This window comes from Protomyctophum parallelum, assembly GCF_964188405.1.
Source record: "Protomyctophum parallelum genome assembly, chromosome: 10".
In the NCBI taxonomy this organism is placed as follows: domain Eukaryota; kingdom Metazoa; phylum Chordata; class Actinopteri; order Myctophiformes; family Myctophidae; genus Protomyctophum; species Protomyctophum parallelum.
In genome coordinates this window covers 30171961-30187789 of record NC_139704.1, presented here as the reverse complement: position 1 = coordinate 30187789, position 15829 = coordinate 30171961, and the positions used below count along the sequence as shown (strand labels likewise).

General features: G+C 42.9%; 1 protein-coding gene across 1 annotated transcript; it reads left to right on the top strand.

Moving 5' to 3' along the window:
• Window positions 1–391: 391 nt before the first annotated feature.
• On the top strand, window positions 392–14511 carry b3galnt2 (beta-1,3-N-acetylgalactosaminyltransferase 2). The gene is made up of 12 exons (XM_083774562.1): window positions 392–661; window positions 1882–1996; window positions 3308–3408; window positions 5657–5850; window positions 6239–6334; window positions 6942–7052; window positions 7156–7234; window positions 10399–10582; window positions 11240–11365; window positions 12713–12872; window positions 13316–13372; window positions 14094–14511. Exons 1-12 carry the CDS (start codon window positions 541–543, stop codon window positions 14229–14231), a joined length of 1482 nt encoding a protein of 493 aa, XP_083630688.1. The 5' UTR covers window positions 392–540; the 3' UTR covers window positions 14232–14511.
• Window positions 14512–15829: the final 1318 nt, after the last annotated feature.

Genomic DNA, 15829 nt, shown 5'->3' with positions numbered 1-15829 from the left:
TTATAATTGAACACTAGCTGTGCTTGTGTGTGCGTGTGCGTGTGTGTGTGTGTGTGTGTGTGTGTGTGTGTGTGTGTGTGTGTGTGTGTGTGTGTGTGCGCGCGCGCGCGCGTGCGCGCCATGTGTACTGTACTGTACTCAACTCAACTGTACTGTCTCTCTGTAGACTGAGAGAGAGAGAGAGAAAGAGAGAGAGAGAGAGACTTTTGGTTGGCCCAGAGCCTGTCTATTTCTAAGGATCTGGGTTGGCCTATTGAAATGGTACTGCATATCCCAGAGTTCATAGCGACCAAAGCTGCTCCTCCGTTCCCATTGGCCCAAATCGGCTTCCAGCACTAGAGGCAGACGTGAGACAGTGTCGTTGAGAACAGAGAGAAAAGACACAGAGCAGAAATGTGTTGCACGCACAGTGACACCACCACCACCACCACACTGCCTCTCGTTCCGCCCAGGAGAAGGACCGTGCGAGCCGGGAAGGGAATCCAATGTCAAGCTGTTGAAGGCTGGGTCGATCGATGTGCGCGAAGGAGTCCGTGATCCATGCGTAGCCTAGTAGTGTTCATTCTCCTGCCGTGTGCTGTCGCCGTCCTGGGGCACTTATTGTGGTTGACATACCGAACCACCAGCAGCACCAACACCTCGCCGGAGAACAAGAATTCTGGTACTGTACCACTACACGACTACTGTACAGTGTAGTTGTAGTGTAGTGTGTTTTGTTGGCTTTATTTTATCATCACCACCACCACCACCACCCTCGCAACTTTTCACATGCATTCCTAGCTCTGGTCCATAGCCCTAATGCTTCTATGATTCTGCCTCATAAAAGCATTATTAGGGCTATGGACCAGAGCTAATGCATTCCAAGGAGTTGACGTTGCTTTTCATACGTTTTCAAATGTGGATCTGGAGTTGTTGAGTTGTGAACAGTAAATGCAATGCAATGTAGCCTTCTACCCTCTGATCAAGACTATGATGACTATCAATGTATTATTATTATTATTTTTGTCTGACTTTTATTTTTGTATCATAAGATATATGCAAATGTCTAAAAAGATCAAATACATCTGTGATATAGTCTTGGTCCAAGGCTAGCCTTCCACACAATCAAGTAATACTGTAATATAATAAATGCTGTTCTTTCAACAGTTCTTTAATGCTGGGCGTTGCTGGGAATATAGCTTTAGCTTCTTCCAACCAAATAGCAAGAGAGAATCCCAAGCCAATATATGACACTGACAACATACCCTAATCAAATGCATTACTTTCTTGTGACACGTTAAAGGAGAATTCCATACTAAAAGGCTTTCTTACCTTTCTTTGTAGTTGTTACGTTCCCACCAAAGAGGTCCAGGTGTTATTTTGTGCAAAAGCTCCTTATTGGCTATTTCCCCTACCATAAGCCCTAAATGAATTGCATTTAATTGAATGGGGCTATGGGGTGTTGTGCTAATTCGCTTATTTCCATCGCTCAAAATTATAATTTCTTTGTATATATCCTCTCTTCATAATGTAAATAATATCCCAAGCGGCACACTTTACTACTTCTTTCGATGGAAATAAGTGAACTAGCATAACACCCCATAGCCCCATTCAATTCCCATTCAATGCAATGCAATTCATTGAGGGCTTATGGTAGGGAAAATAGCCAATAAGGAGTTTTTGCACAAAAAAAACACCTGGACCTCTTTGGTGGGGACGTAACAACTACAAAGAAAGGTAAGAAAGATAAGAAAGCATTCTAGCATGGAATTCTCCTTTAATACAGGTAGCATGTCTGCTTGAGAACTTAGTTGCACTAGTACGGATATTTACATCTCATCCTGTGTTTTGGAATCTTTCGTGTTGTGCATGTTTTGTTTTTTTTGTCTTCCCCCATTTCAGATAACTATGATGTTTTGGTGGGAGTCCTGTCAGCCCGACACCACCATGACCTCCGACAGGTGATACGAGAGACCTGGCTGGGATATCTCCAGAACCACCCTCACTTCCAACACAGGTTAGTGATACCAGAGACCTGGCTGGGATATCTCCAGAACCACCCTCACTTCCAACACAGGTTAGTGATACCAGAGACCTGGCTGGGATATCTCCAGAACCACCCTCACTTCAAACACAGGTTAGTGATACCAGAGGCCTGGCTGGGATATCTCCAGAACCACCCTCACTTCAAACACAGGTTAGTGATACCAGAGACCTGGCTGGGATATCTCCAGAACCACCCTCACTTCCAACACAGGTTAGTGATACCAGAGGCCTGGCTGGGATATCTCCAGAACCACCCTCACTTCCAACACAGGTTAGTGATACCAGAGACCTGGCTGGGATATCTCCAGAACCACCCTCACTTCAAACACAGGTTAGTGATACCAGAGACCTGGCTGGGATATCTCCAGAACCACCCTCACTTCCAACACAGGTTAGTGATACCAGAGACCTGGCTGGGATATCTCCAGAACCACCCTCACTTCCAACTCAGGTTATAGCCTAGTACTGCAGTAACTGCACTACCTCTTCCTCAGAGCAAAACTAATAGACATATTATTGACTAAATAAAGCCTTTACTTTATTATACTTTACTTGGCACCAATAATTTAAATGTAGGTTTGCATCAATATGGAAATTCTATTTAGTTTTAGTTTTTATTTCCCCCTTTTGTGCCAGGGAAACAAAATGCATAGCCAACGCAAAATGTATGCTTATCAACGACAGATAAATATCGGCTACTGCCATCGGACAATATCTGTTTCATACCGATAACGGCAATGATATGTGGCCTATACATGGGTGCATCCCCAATTAAATTGGCTGCCCCTCGAGTACTGTTATCTTTAGCAGACTAGTGAGCTGCCACTATTGTTCTTTTTGTATTTATATATTTTTCGCCCCTTTACGTTACCTCCCCACCACCCAACTGATGTGAGCACAGATATGGCGTTTAAGAAACCTCCCTTAAGTAACCATAGTAACGGGGTGTATGCGGACGGACGGACGAACAAGCTTTTTGGAAATTAGCATCTTGTAATGTGACCTAACCCATTTTGGGCGTGAACCCCTTTTGGTGTTTTAAACATTATGTTATAATTTAGCTATTGAAAAATAGCAGATCTACAAGCTCATAGCGCGCCACCGAGTGTCACGCTACGAGCTTGTAGGTCTGCTATTTTTGAAAAATCGTGAAAATATTTATTTCAGATAACAGAGGATTTAGAAGATTTTTTTTTAAATTTCGAGGTCAGGCCTAAATGACCTAAGCTCGCCAAAAAAAAAAGCACAGACGTGAATGGAATTGTTTACCGCTTCTGTCCAGGGTGGGGGTGAAGTTCATTGTGGGTGAGCATGGATGCCCCATTCCAGAGGAGGACCGACTGGACCCCTACTCCTGCACCCTCCTCAACCTTACGCAACCAGGTACGGCTTGATTTCTACTGCGTCACTCAGCAGCTGTCAACGAGTAACAAGCACTGCTCTTCGAGCTGAAAACATAATTATTGACACTGTATGACACATATTTATTGCAGTGGTTCTCAGAGCTTTTCATGTCGAGGACAGCCAAATTACTGTATGTTTGGCTGTGTGTTGGACTCCCGTCTGAAAATATATGTTTTTTGCTATACAAGATTTGTGTTGATTTTTTTTTCCCGGTGCAGCCACTCCCTATGCACAGCTTCGTGTGTATGTCTGTCTGTCCGTTTTAAGCACATTACATGTGTTTTGTAGCACGGAATGTGATGATTTGATTGGCTGATTGATGTATGATCGCATTCTTATCATCATACATAATCCTCATGATAAATGGCACAACTCACTGATTTTTCTTATTAGATTTCTTATTAGATATTTTTAGCAATTTTAATTAAAACGTGTGATGTACAGTGTATATAGGGTTAAAAGTCACTAAACAGATTTTGATGCTACAGTATATTGTCTAATTCTGCTGGGGGGACCCCATGGAAACGCCTCAAGGACCCCTGTGGGTCCCCAGACCCCACTTTGAGAACCACTGCACATTGAGCCTTTAAAGAAAGTGTTCAACAAGATAGACCTGCATGTGTTCACTGCAAATGTAATGGCATTTAGAGAGAGCTGCCGCCTATGGAATCTATGCCTGGGTGGGCATACATCAATACTGCGGAGAGCACACCGGTAGTCTATAACAAGAGAATGAAAATAACGTAGGTTCAGAAGTCTTATTCACGCTCGCCCACCTCTCAAGGACACCGCTCGCTTCCCATTGATACCCAAGGCCACAGCAACACATTTTTCTCCCACTGACTCACTGTGCTGCTAATAACGCCTTGATTTGTGTTTCCAGTCATTTCTGATATAAACATATTTTTCATAATTAAAACACATGCAGTTTATGTGGACAATTAACTTTAACTTGCCCTGATATTCTCTTCCGTGTATATGAACAGCTTATCCGTTGCAAAACCATGTGTATTTTACCCTTTGGGACGGGTTGGACAATAATTATGCTGCCTTCATGTAAAGCAAATCATTGTTCGTCCAAATGGGCGTTTTTAGTTGAATTTGGAGTTACTTTACTGTTATTTTTCCCCCCAAGAACTTTCTCTGTACTGCACTGTTAACAGATGCCATGATGTGTCTCAGAGGTGGACAGGAATTTAGGGAGCAGCTTTAGTGTGAGATGTTATTGCGACCATGCATTTTCAGTCAGTCGGTTAGTTGGTCGGTCACGCCTCCATATATGGTCACACCTAGTCGTGACATCACGCCTCCATATATGGTCACGCCTAGTGAGTGTAGAACTGAATAAAGCCCATGTTTGTAATGGTGTCATTTGTCTGTTATTGAATGAATTGGCATAATCAAAATGGCCTCTATGCCAAGAAAAGCACTTAGAGTTTTCAATTTCTTACTTTGTAAGCAAAAAGGAAACGCGGCACTTAAAAGTAAAAGCATCTCAAGTAAAAGCATCTCAATTATTATCAATGGATGTACTGAAAGAAACATTTGATTACCCACTTTCTGTCTCTGTTATTCTCTCTCCATCTCTTTCTGTAATTGTGTTTTTGTTTTGGAGTGAACAGTAGAAAGGATCTTGTGTGCGGAAAGCTCCACTTTTAACAGCCTTGTACTTTCCATTGATCTCCTGGGTAATAAAACGGCTCTTTTGTAATTAAAGAAAGTGAAGAAACCGCACTGACAAATGGAGGCTGGCTTTGAAGACTCTGCATCCCCAAGAACTGACTTCTCAAATTGCTGATGATGTAACTTTAATAGAGCATGCAAAGAATAGAAAAAAAGCATGCAGGCTTTTTTGTCTTTCATCACCTAATCATTTCTTCTCTCAGACAGCATAAGCTGTCGCCATGTTTGGGATAACATTGTTGTTCATACATAGTCTGGATTTTCGGTGGTTAGGTGACCACCGAACTACAACATGACGTCACTGAAGAGCAAACCACCGCCAACGCTCCAGCCCTTCTCTCTGTTTTTACTCGCCACCGCTCAACGTTATTTCAGCTCCGGTGGTCAGCTCACCACCGGAGCGGTGGTCACCTCACCACCGAAAATCCAGACTATGAATAGGCCTTAAGGCTTAAGCTGTCGCCATGTTTGGGATAACATTGTTGTTCAGTAAACCTCCAGCGCTGACTGACTCCCAGACTTCTCTCTCTCTCTCTCCGGTCAGTGGCCGAGCCGAGGACGGAGATAGAAGTGGTGAGTGTGACCGACCCGACGTCGCTGACCCCCGCTGAGGTGTCCGCCCTGGCGCTGGACTTCAAGGTCCTCCATCCGGTGGTGATCACCAGGCTGGGAGTGTTCTGCAGCGGTCACGAGCTCCGGGGGAATGTGACGGTGAAGCTGCACCAATTGGACCAAGAGGTGACTATAATATTGCTGCTGTTCATTTCCGAGGGACTTTCCGGTGGGAATGGGCCACAATGCTTTGTTCTGTTTACTTTAGTCGTTATTGTGCTTTATATCCTATTAAGAGACAATACCCTGTTCGGACTGTTGTTATTTCAAAAGACAAATTGCTTTGTGGTGAAATGACTCTCACCAAAGTGATTGGATGCAGCCCAGAGGGTTACAGTGCACTGTAGGATTTAACAAGAGAAATTGAGAAAATAAAAGTGTGTGTGTGTGTGTGTGTGTGTGTGTGTGCCTTGTTTCAACACCTCAGGTGTGTATGAGTAAAGGCTCTGAGAGATGCAGTATGCCCTCATGTCACATCACCTAATGTGACATCAGATACTCTGCTGTGTTGCAGGAGGCTGTGGTGACTGCCCGCTTTAGTGGCGCCAGCACGGAGGCCATTGTGAACGGGGTGTGGTACAAGCCAGTGGAGCAGTTCATTTTACCCAAGGTCAGTTCTCCACATTCAGGTTATTCTTTTTTTTTCTTTTTTTTTTACAGAAGCCCAGGGGCAAGCATAAACGTCATTAAGTCACAAGTCTATGGTCGCATCCCCCCCCCCCCCCCCCCCCCCACCCACAATCCCCAGGACAGTTGGAAAGCAGTCTGATTTTTTTTTAAATAATAATCAGGAAAAAATGATTATGGCATTGGCATGATTTCTTTTAGACTTGTTGTGGTTTGGTGTTGGTCACGGCACAAAGTTGGGCGTGATTGCGTGACACACTAAGGCCTCACTCACACCTTTCGATCTAGCATACAACATTGATGCATGCTAGATGTAAGCAAGATGTAAGTGACGTGTCATGGCCGCCCCAATGCATTTCCAATGGAAGTCACATGGTTTGATACAACATTTTGGACTACAAGCTGTTGTATGGCTTTCGGCTGTGTTTCGACTGCCCCCCTCCCCCTCATACAACACAAATGTTGTGTCAAACCATGTGACTCCCATTGGAAATGCATTGGGGCAAGATGTATCACACCCTTTGTATACAACAAGCATACATCAGTCTGTTGCGAAGGTGTGAGTGAGGCCTAACCTCTCTCCTTTCCAGGGCTTTGAAGGGACGCTGGTCTGGGAGAGTTTGGACACTGCTGGACTGACCACGGTCAACTCCTCCTGTGTGCAGCTCAATGACGGAGGAGGGCTTCTCAAGATGGCATCGGTGAGCGTTGTGGAGTTTGAACATACAAAGGGAATCATTGAAATACGGGATGTATTTGAAAAAAAAGATGACCCATGCCATGATTTTGTTTTTCAACCCACAGATTGAAGAAGGGATATTGCCTCACAGAAGTGCCCTTGGCTTCCCTGGGTTGGCTGGAGGCTTCACCTTCACTATCTATGGTCAGTCCATGCGGCCCCCACCTTCACTTAATGTGGCCCTCAGGTTAATGTCAGAATGCTGATATTATTAGTTTCAGCTGTTTACAATTCCACAACATGCAAACATGACCCGCTTTAATTACTTGCAGTCTAAATTAGTAGCTCAATGCTCAACACAAGTATAATTAAAGGCGTTTGTAATGACATAAAAATTCCAATTCAAAAATGGCAAATTACTCAAGATTTCAATTTGAATATAGCAAAAATAGCCGATCTACAAGCTCAAAACGCGTCGCAGCGCGACATCTTTTTTGCTTGTAGATTGAGTGAGTGTGGAAATATACAGTAGTGGCCCTCTCCATCGTCAAAGTTGCCCACCCCTGGGCTAACTCTATTAAATGGTGCAACCTTGTCTCTAATTTGATGTATATTCACTGAGGACTGTTTGAGGTCAGAGACTGTTGTACTTTGTTTCCTAGTCTTAGTACAGTATGCCGTTATGGTGGGCTGATTCTCAAGGGGTTGGCGTACAGGTTTTGACCTTTAACCCATTCTGACCTGAGATCAGATTCATACGAGGTTTCCACTGGACACACACTGGTCTGATTAACCCATTCTGACCTGAGATCAGATTTAAAAAAATGTCAGTCGTTCTTCGATTTTTCAAAAATAGCAGACCTACAAGCTCGTATCGCGCCACTCGGTGGCGCGATATGAGCTTGTAGATCTGCTATTTTTCAATAGCTAAAGCATAACATGATGCTGACACCAAAATGGGTGCCTGTTCAGAATGGGTTAAAGAAATGGACAAATGGTTTTTTATGTAGTACTAGTCCTTACCCGTTCTGAATATATGAACAGCAAATGATGTTCAGTGTGGGTAATGTGTTGTAATAGATCACATTACTGATAGGGGGGAACGGGGAATTGTTTACAGATGGTCTTGGGAAGTTAGGTTGGGCACAAAAGTAGGCTAATTAGTAGGCTACTGTAGTTTATTTTGCAAGAAAATGCTGCAGTACAATCATAAGTATACCATTGATAGCTTGGTATTGTGGCTGCTTTGGAGAGGTTATCCTTTAAGATGAATAATCAGTTGGATAAATATGATTTGAAGTGGAACGTGTTCCTCAGTCATGTTGCAGGTCCTTTGGTGTGATCCATGGTCAGGCAATGCCCTTTTGCTTGTTTATTGTATTAATATACATAGTCCTTACCCGTTGTATGGACTATTGCCCCCCATAAATATATTTAATTGCTCTTCATTTTAACTTGTATAATATATTTGTGTCTTTTTTGTGTGAATAGAAACAGCACTATAACATGAAAATATTTGTATAAATGCATGGTAGGGAAATATTTTCATGGCAAGGACTGTAAAATGTACACTTATTAGCCCACAGACCCCCATTTGAAAAGTATGAAAGACCCCAGTTTGACATGCAGCACAGAAAGTATGGGCTGTCGCACAGGTATTCCCAAATGTACAGTGTGGGTAATGTGATGTAATATATCATATTATTGATATATGTATTTATTGTATTTTGAGGAAGAATTGCTTTAATATAGACTTGTTCACTGGAAATGGAAAAACAGTACATCATAGTCATACATAGAACTGAAAGTCTCAAACAGTCATTGTCATGTTAGTAGTGTAGTAATTGCATTTATGGGGAGATGAGTTGTTCAGTACCCCCCTGGTGGTACATATATAAATGGGTGATGTAAAAACAATATTTGTACAGTAAATACGACAGTTGCGTCGGTAAAAAGTAGCCTAGCTGGATTGTGGGAGCGTGCAGATTTATTTTGGCATGGAGAGATGTGTGCTAATAGTGTGGCTCGGTCGGAGATAGACCACGGACAAATAAACAGGTTTTTATTCACTAATAAATTCATTATTAATCTTATTGGAAAAATGGCTTCGTTAAGACCTCCATATTATTATGGTCAATGCCTGTGTGAAAAGTGGGAGCGATTGGTGCAGGCAATGAGGAGATAAGTGTTTGTTTCTGACAGACAGACAGACAGACAGACATTCGCTCGTTTATAGTATGATTACAATACTGTGAAACACATAAGTAAAAAAAGGATACTAAAGAAATATTGTCTAATGTCTACACAGAAAAAATATTTTTGCAGACATTCAATGTGGTGCAATTTACATCAAAGTATTTCTACCAAAATACCTGCTTCACCCCCCCCCCCCTATCATTATGGATAACATAATCAAGTTAGAATTATAATAATTATAATAGGACCTTTTATAAGAGTCCTTTGTGTCCTTCTGAAAGTTATTCACTGTAAGAGAACATTAAAAAAAAAAAAAGTACATTTTGTAATTTCATCTGAGATCATTTCTCTTTTGGCTCAGAGCTCTTGCTTTCATGCCAAGTGGATTTATTTCCCACCCTCTGCCTGCTTCTGCAGTATTATCTTTTGTGCCTTTTATATATGTGTGTGTTTTGAGTTCATGTACAAAAATTCAATCAAACACAAAAATAAACCAATTTAGGATCAGAGCTTTTTATGTTCGCTTTCTTCACATTTCAACCACTTCCCCCTCGTGATGACTGCATTCTAATGCCATACATCCATTTCTCACTACCTTGAAAATGTGGTGCAAATCTTTGAATACCGTATATTCCTTCAGAGCGAACGTCGTTTTTAACTCAAATTGTTGCTTCTAGGAAAAGATTGCCAGAGAACCACTGACACAGAAACATAGGTTTTTCAGACAACATTTAGGATTTAGAAGGCATTTGTACTCTAGAATCGTCCTCGGGTTTAAATGGGTTAAGTAAAACATGTGAGTACTTTGTCTGTCTCACCTCCTCCTCCTTTGACCAGACCTTTGGCCTTGTAGTTAGAGTGTCCGCCCTGAAACTGGGAGGTTGAGGTTCGATCCCCGGCTGGGTCATACCAAAGACCCAATGCCTCCCTGCTTGGCACTCAGCATCAAAGGGTTGGATTGGGGGGGTCAAATCAATTAATCAAATGATTCCCGAGGGTGGCACGGCTGCAGCTCACCGCTCCTTGGCTGCAGCTCACCGCTCCTTGCCTGCAGCTCACCGCTCCTTGGCTGCGGCTCACTGCTCCAAGAGATGGGTCAAATGCGGACAATTTCACTGAGGTAATGTTGCGTGTGATAAATAGTAGGACTTTGTCCCCTCTGTCTGTCCCAGACGGAGAAGGTCTGTCTGGGCTGCTCCAGGGCCGCGCAGCGAGGCTGGAGCTCCACACCTCACGGCTGACGCAGGAGGACTCTTCTCTGCAGCAGGAGAGCCGACGCCACAGGGACATTGTGTTCGTAGACGTGGTGGACACCTACAGGAACGTGCCTTCCAAACTGCTCCAGTTCTATAAATGGTACACCGCCGCCAAGTAACAGCTATTATATACAACAGGTCGTTTCGAGGAAGAAATCTGATTGGTTGAAACGGCCTTCTAGCCGTGGCACCACTCCACACCTAATCAAAACAAAGAATTCAGCTGCTCTGTTCTCCCAGAGCGCAACAAACTCGGTGGCTAGGCTAGCTATTTTATTGGGACATTTGTGGTCGTAGTGACATCTGTCTTTAAAAAAATATGTTTTTTCAAATATGTTTTTTCTTTTGTTTTAAGGGTAACTGTTGTATAATTGCAATATTACACGAGAGGGGGTGGTTTAACGTCATTAATGCATGCAAACCACCCCCTCTAGTGTCGTGTAATATTGCTTGAATGAATCTACCCGGTGACTCAACGATAAACTGGGCCTCGCAGGAAATCATCCAACATGAAATGGAAAATGTGCCGTTCATTTAAAATGACTTGTCGGGTCGCCCTGAATAATTTGGCCCGAGAAATGCTTTGGTCATAGTTCATCAGGCAGCAAGTATGAAAACGATTCATAGGAAGGGGGGGGGCTTTAAAAGTGTATTATATATTCTCCAAACCCCTACCGTTCTTTATCACTGGTATTTTATAGAGAGATAGAAAAAAAACGTGTATTAATTAAGGTTGCAAATTCCTCCTCTCATACAGGGCTGTGGGAAATGCTGACTTTAACCTTCTCCTGAAGACGGATGATGATTGTTATATCGATGTGGACTCTGTATTAATGAAGATAGACCACAAGGGCCTCAAACGCAGCAATTTCTGGTGGGGGAAGTAAGTACAATGCAGTGTCTCATTGACCCATCCGTCTGAATATGTTGACATTGTGTATTTGCTGTCCTCCGTTGAGTTTGTTGCCACCCAAGTTCTGAACACTCTCAGGTGGAGTTAAGACGGTGCCGTGTCATTAGTCAGAAGATTCATTGTTCCGAAATTACTATCCCCATCTCTAACCCTAACCTAAACCTAACCGCAAGCACGGGACTAACGGGACTTTGGATCTATGGGTAGTTCCCGTTAAGACAGTGGTAACTGGGTTAACGCTGACACTTATAACGCCTTGGCCCAGATCTACGTCAATTAAAGCTCATTATTTAATAAAACCCTCAGCGCCATTGCCATAGATCAATGGCAATTGCACTTTTATAGTGCTTTCGATCGATCAAGTCATAATGCTACTCACGTTAGCATCGGGTTGATAGCTGTTGTCATAACACTGGGTCGCCCATCTTAGATCGTCGTCATCACCATAAACACCCCTTCTATCTGTTTCCTTCAATCGCCTGTATCTCCTATTCCTTGTCCCAGATGGCATTTTTGGTCAAAACAAGGTTTACAGGGAGCCGTCGATATGAAACCCTCCACTGATATATTAGATTATATTCAATTTATTGTCACTGTACATAGTATACAAATACTTTGACAATGAAATGAAGAGTGGCGTCTAGCCAGAAGTGCAATTTACAATTTACAATTTAGGCATTTAGCAGACGCTCTTAATCCAGAGCGACTTACATTTAAGCAAGAACAAAAGCATGGGAATACATCACATAAAAGCATTTATCATGAAACATGCGTAAGCTAAGAAAGTAACAGTGGAATATCTATATAATGAAACTATACATACACTATACATATAAACTATACATATTTACTACTATGCTATACATATGTACTATGGCGTGCTATGACTATATACAATACAATTATAGTGCTGTCTACATAACATGCTATAAGTCTGTGTCAAATGCTATCTAAGCCAACAGAAATGCTATCTAAGGGGTTAGGGTAAGTGCTATGGGCCATGATGGAGTCTGAAAAGGTGGGTTTTCAGGCGATACAGTAATGCAGTAAATGAGAATAAATGCAGAAAACTTTACAGTATGTACAGTAATGTATACAGAATAATAAATAGAATAAATAGTAATGAGTATGATGGTAGAACCAAGCATAATCTGGATAAGTATATGAGAAGAAATAACTGTACAGTGCAAGTAATGCACTGGGTTATCTCCGTTTGCTACAGGGGACCTGACCAGGCACCGTTCAACTTCCTGTTGTATGATCAGTACCAGAAGTCTGTAGATCTGTGTAGCGATGACACATTTCTCCTGAAACTAGTTTCAGACAGAGCTGGGCGGTGGACCGCATTGGGAAGTGGCAGGAACTGGAGTACGCCAGTCCGGCCTATCCAGCGTTTGCGTGTGGCTCGGGGTATGTGGTTTCCCGTGACCTGATTCAGTGGCTGGCCACCAACGCTGAGAACCTGAAGGCCTATCAGGTAAGCTGGCCGTGGTGTTGAATAACCCGTTTTTTTTAGACCCGAGGACTATTCTACAAATGTCTTTCTAAAAGTTTTCTGAAAAACCCATGTTTCTATGTCGGTGGTTCGCAAACTATTTCAGGTCAAGGAGCCCTAGAATTGTATGTAATTGGCCGCTGACCCCCATCTGAAAATATGTTGTTCCAGAAGCAAAGATTTGAGTTAAAAACGTTTGTTCTGAAAGAATATATATTCAAAGATCTCCGCCACATTTTCACGATTTTTTCAAAAATCTACAAGCTCGTAGCTTGTAGATCTGCTATTTTTCAATGGCTAAAGTATAACATAATTCTTAAAACACAAACAGGGGTTCCTGCCCAGAATGGGGTAATGATGAAGCAAAACTGACCATATAATATAATACATGGCAGAGTGATAAGTGGGTATCTTTGTTGTCACAGGGGGAAGATGTGAGCATGGGCATATGGATGGCTGCTGTTGGCCCACAGAAATATCAGGTAAGCCCAGGAAAAATAATCACGTGTTTGACTTCCAATTCTGACCGCGATCTTCCGTAATCATAGGTGATTGCGTCAAAAACGCATTTGGAACAGTGTGGCCAATTTGGATTGTTATACTGTATGAATTTAATTGAATTACTTTTGCATTATTGGTTGCATGACCATTGAACGCAACAACAGGAACGGTCAGAGACAAAATGTTTTTATTATCGTCATGGGGGCCCGCCCGAACCAAGTCCCGACTTGCGTCCCAGTAGCTACCCTCGATCAGTCCCATTAGGGAAAGACCAAGGCCACACAATCCGTTGGAACTACTCCAGAACTACTCTGCCGGGACTGGGAGGCACCATTCAGGACTATAGGCTCTGTGGGTTGACTCCTGGCCGGGCCCCTCCTACGTCTCACCAGGTCCACTCCTGCTCTCACCAGGCCCAGGACCTGTGCGTTGCACCAGAGTCCCAGCACTAGACACTTAATATTATTATGAAGTATTGGTAAAGATTTTTTTCAGCAGACATTACACTAGAATAAATTGAGAATGCAACTGGCAAGTCAGTGGTGGTCCATTTTTTTTCTGTTCAACTAGTTATTCATTTCAGTTGATATTTGTATCTTGATTCATGAATGTGTTCATTTGATGTACCACGGAAATCCAGTAAAAGGGTAAAAACGACATTGTAGTGAACTGTCCTATGCTCTGTACTTTGTCTTTTTCCAGGATCCCGGCTGGCTGTGTGAAAAGGAGTGTTACTTAGACATGCTGTCGTCCCCTCAGCACACTGCTGAAGAGCTGCGGGTCCTTTGGGCCAGGAAGAGGTCTTGTGGAGACCCCTGTGGCTGTCCTTGGGGTCATTAAGACACAGCTAGCCCACAGAATTGAGGGTAAAACATAATGGACACTGGGGTTTTTTAGGGGCGCTAGCCCATCCTATATTCAGCTATTGGTGTAGATTTTCATCTTACACAAACATTACATTCCCATTGACAATGAATGGAGAATTTATGTCATATGTGGACGATAGTGTCTGATAGGGCTGTTTTATCTTTGGGTGTCCCACATTTAGATTCCGATTAGATTTTTTTTTCCAGATTCAAAACTATTCTCTATTCAAAATGATTCTCTATTCAATACATAGGATTTCATCACGATCTACTCCAGTCTTGTGGCATGAAAGCAGAGTTCATTGCTTAAAAAAAGCTTATTGTAAAGGTTCATTGCTTAAAAAAAGCTTATTGTAAAGGTTTTATCAACTGAATGATGTGAACACACAAAGGTAAAACCAACTACCAAGACAACAACATGTACAAAGCGTTTTAACTTTTTCTCACTCGGTTACCAGAACAATGCATTCAAGTAAAAAAACTGCTGTAAAATGAATAAAATTGGTAGGCTTAGGCTAGTTGGTAGTAAAAATGCAAAGCATGCAGAAACAAACCCATAATGTATTGCACAGGTTGAACTCAATCACAGAGACTAGAGACACACCTGTTGCCTGTCAATGAGAGTCAGCTGGCTCCTCATTGACAGACACACCTCAGCTTTGCTGAACTGAAGTGACTACAGTAGCTTGAATCAGCGCCATGTGGTCAGAGCTGGGAGGCATACTATCATCTGACAGAGCTCCGAGGTGCGCTGCGGGTCGGGAGAGGGTTGCGGTTAGGTTTAGGTGTCTGCCCCGGGGGAGGTGAGGGAGGAGGTAGGTTGTCGTTCGGACCAATGCTCCGTCGGATGAAAGTACTGAACTCGTCAGAGCTAACAGCGTTGTCAAGCCGCCATGCCGGAAACCAACACTGGTGACTGTTGTAGACGAGACAGACGCTGTCATCAAGGTTGGTCTTAATCAATTAAAAGTAACCCAATTACTTTGAAATCCAAACCGCACTCCGCTTTGAAGGCATTTGTTCAAAAGGGGGAGATGGTTTTGTATTGGAATGATGGCTTAATTGTGTCAGTGTTTACTTAAAATGACATTGGACTCTTTTAGGGGAAATCAAATCCCCTGTCCCCATGGAAATAAGTTGGAGTATGTATTGAATGTAGTGAGTGACAGTTCTGCCTGATATGAAACACCTTTTTTATGCCCTATGAACATAAAATACCAGCTCAGTGGCCTTGTGGTTAGAGTGTCCGCCCTGAAACTGGGAGGTTGGGGTTCAATCCCCGGCCGGGTCATACCAAAGACTGTAAAAATGGGACCCAGTGCCTCCCTGCTTGACACTCAGCATCAAGGGTTGGATTGGGGGTAAGTCCCTGCGACATACTAGCGTCATGTCCAGGGGGTGTACTTGTACATCAAGCTGCCTCACGCTACAGAAACAGGAGATAGGCTCCTGCCCTATGGGCCTCATGGCTCGGCAAGGCTACTTACTTATGAACATAAAATAGCCTATTCACCAGCTCAGCGTGCTGTGAGCTTGTACAGCTCGTCTATTTTCTCCATTTTGAAAACATTT

What these genes read in the sequence shown, in the direction of transcription:
- b3galnt2 (XM_083774562.1), top strand. Translation starts at nt 541, where the DNA reads ATGCGTAGCCTAGTAGTGTTCATTCTCCTGCCGTGTGCTGTCGCCGTC. An exon ending in GCCGGAGAACAAGAATTCTG is followed by an intron (nt 662 to 1,881) that starts GTACTGTACCAC and finishes CCCCCATTTCAG; the next exon opens with ATAACTATGATGTTTTGGTG. An exon ending in AGCAATTTCTGGTGGGGGAA is followed by an intron (nt 11,366 to 12,712) that starts GTAAGTACAATG and finishes TCCTGAAACTAG; the next exon opens with TTTCAGACAGAGCTGGGCGG.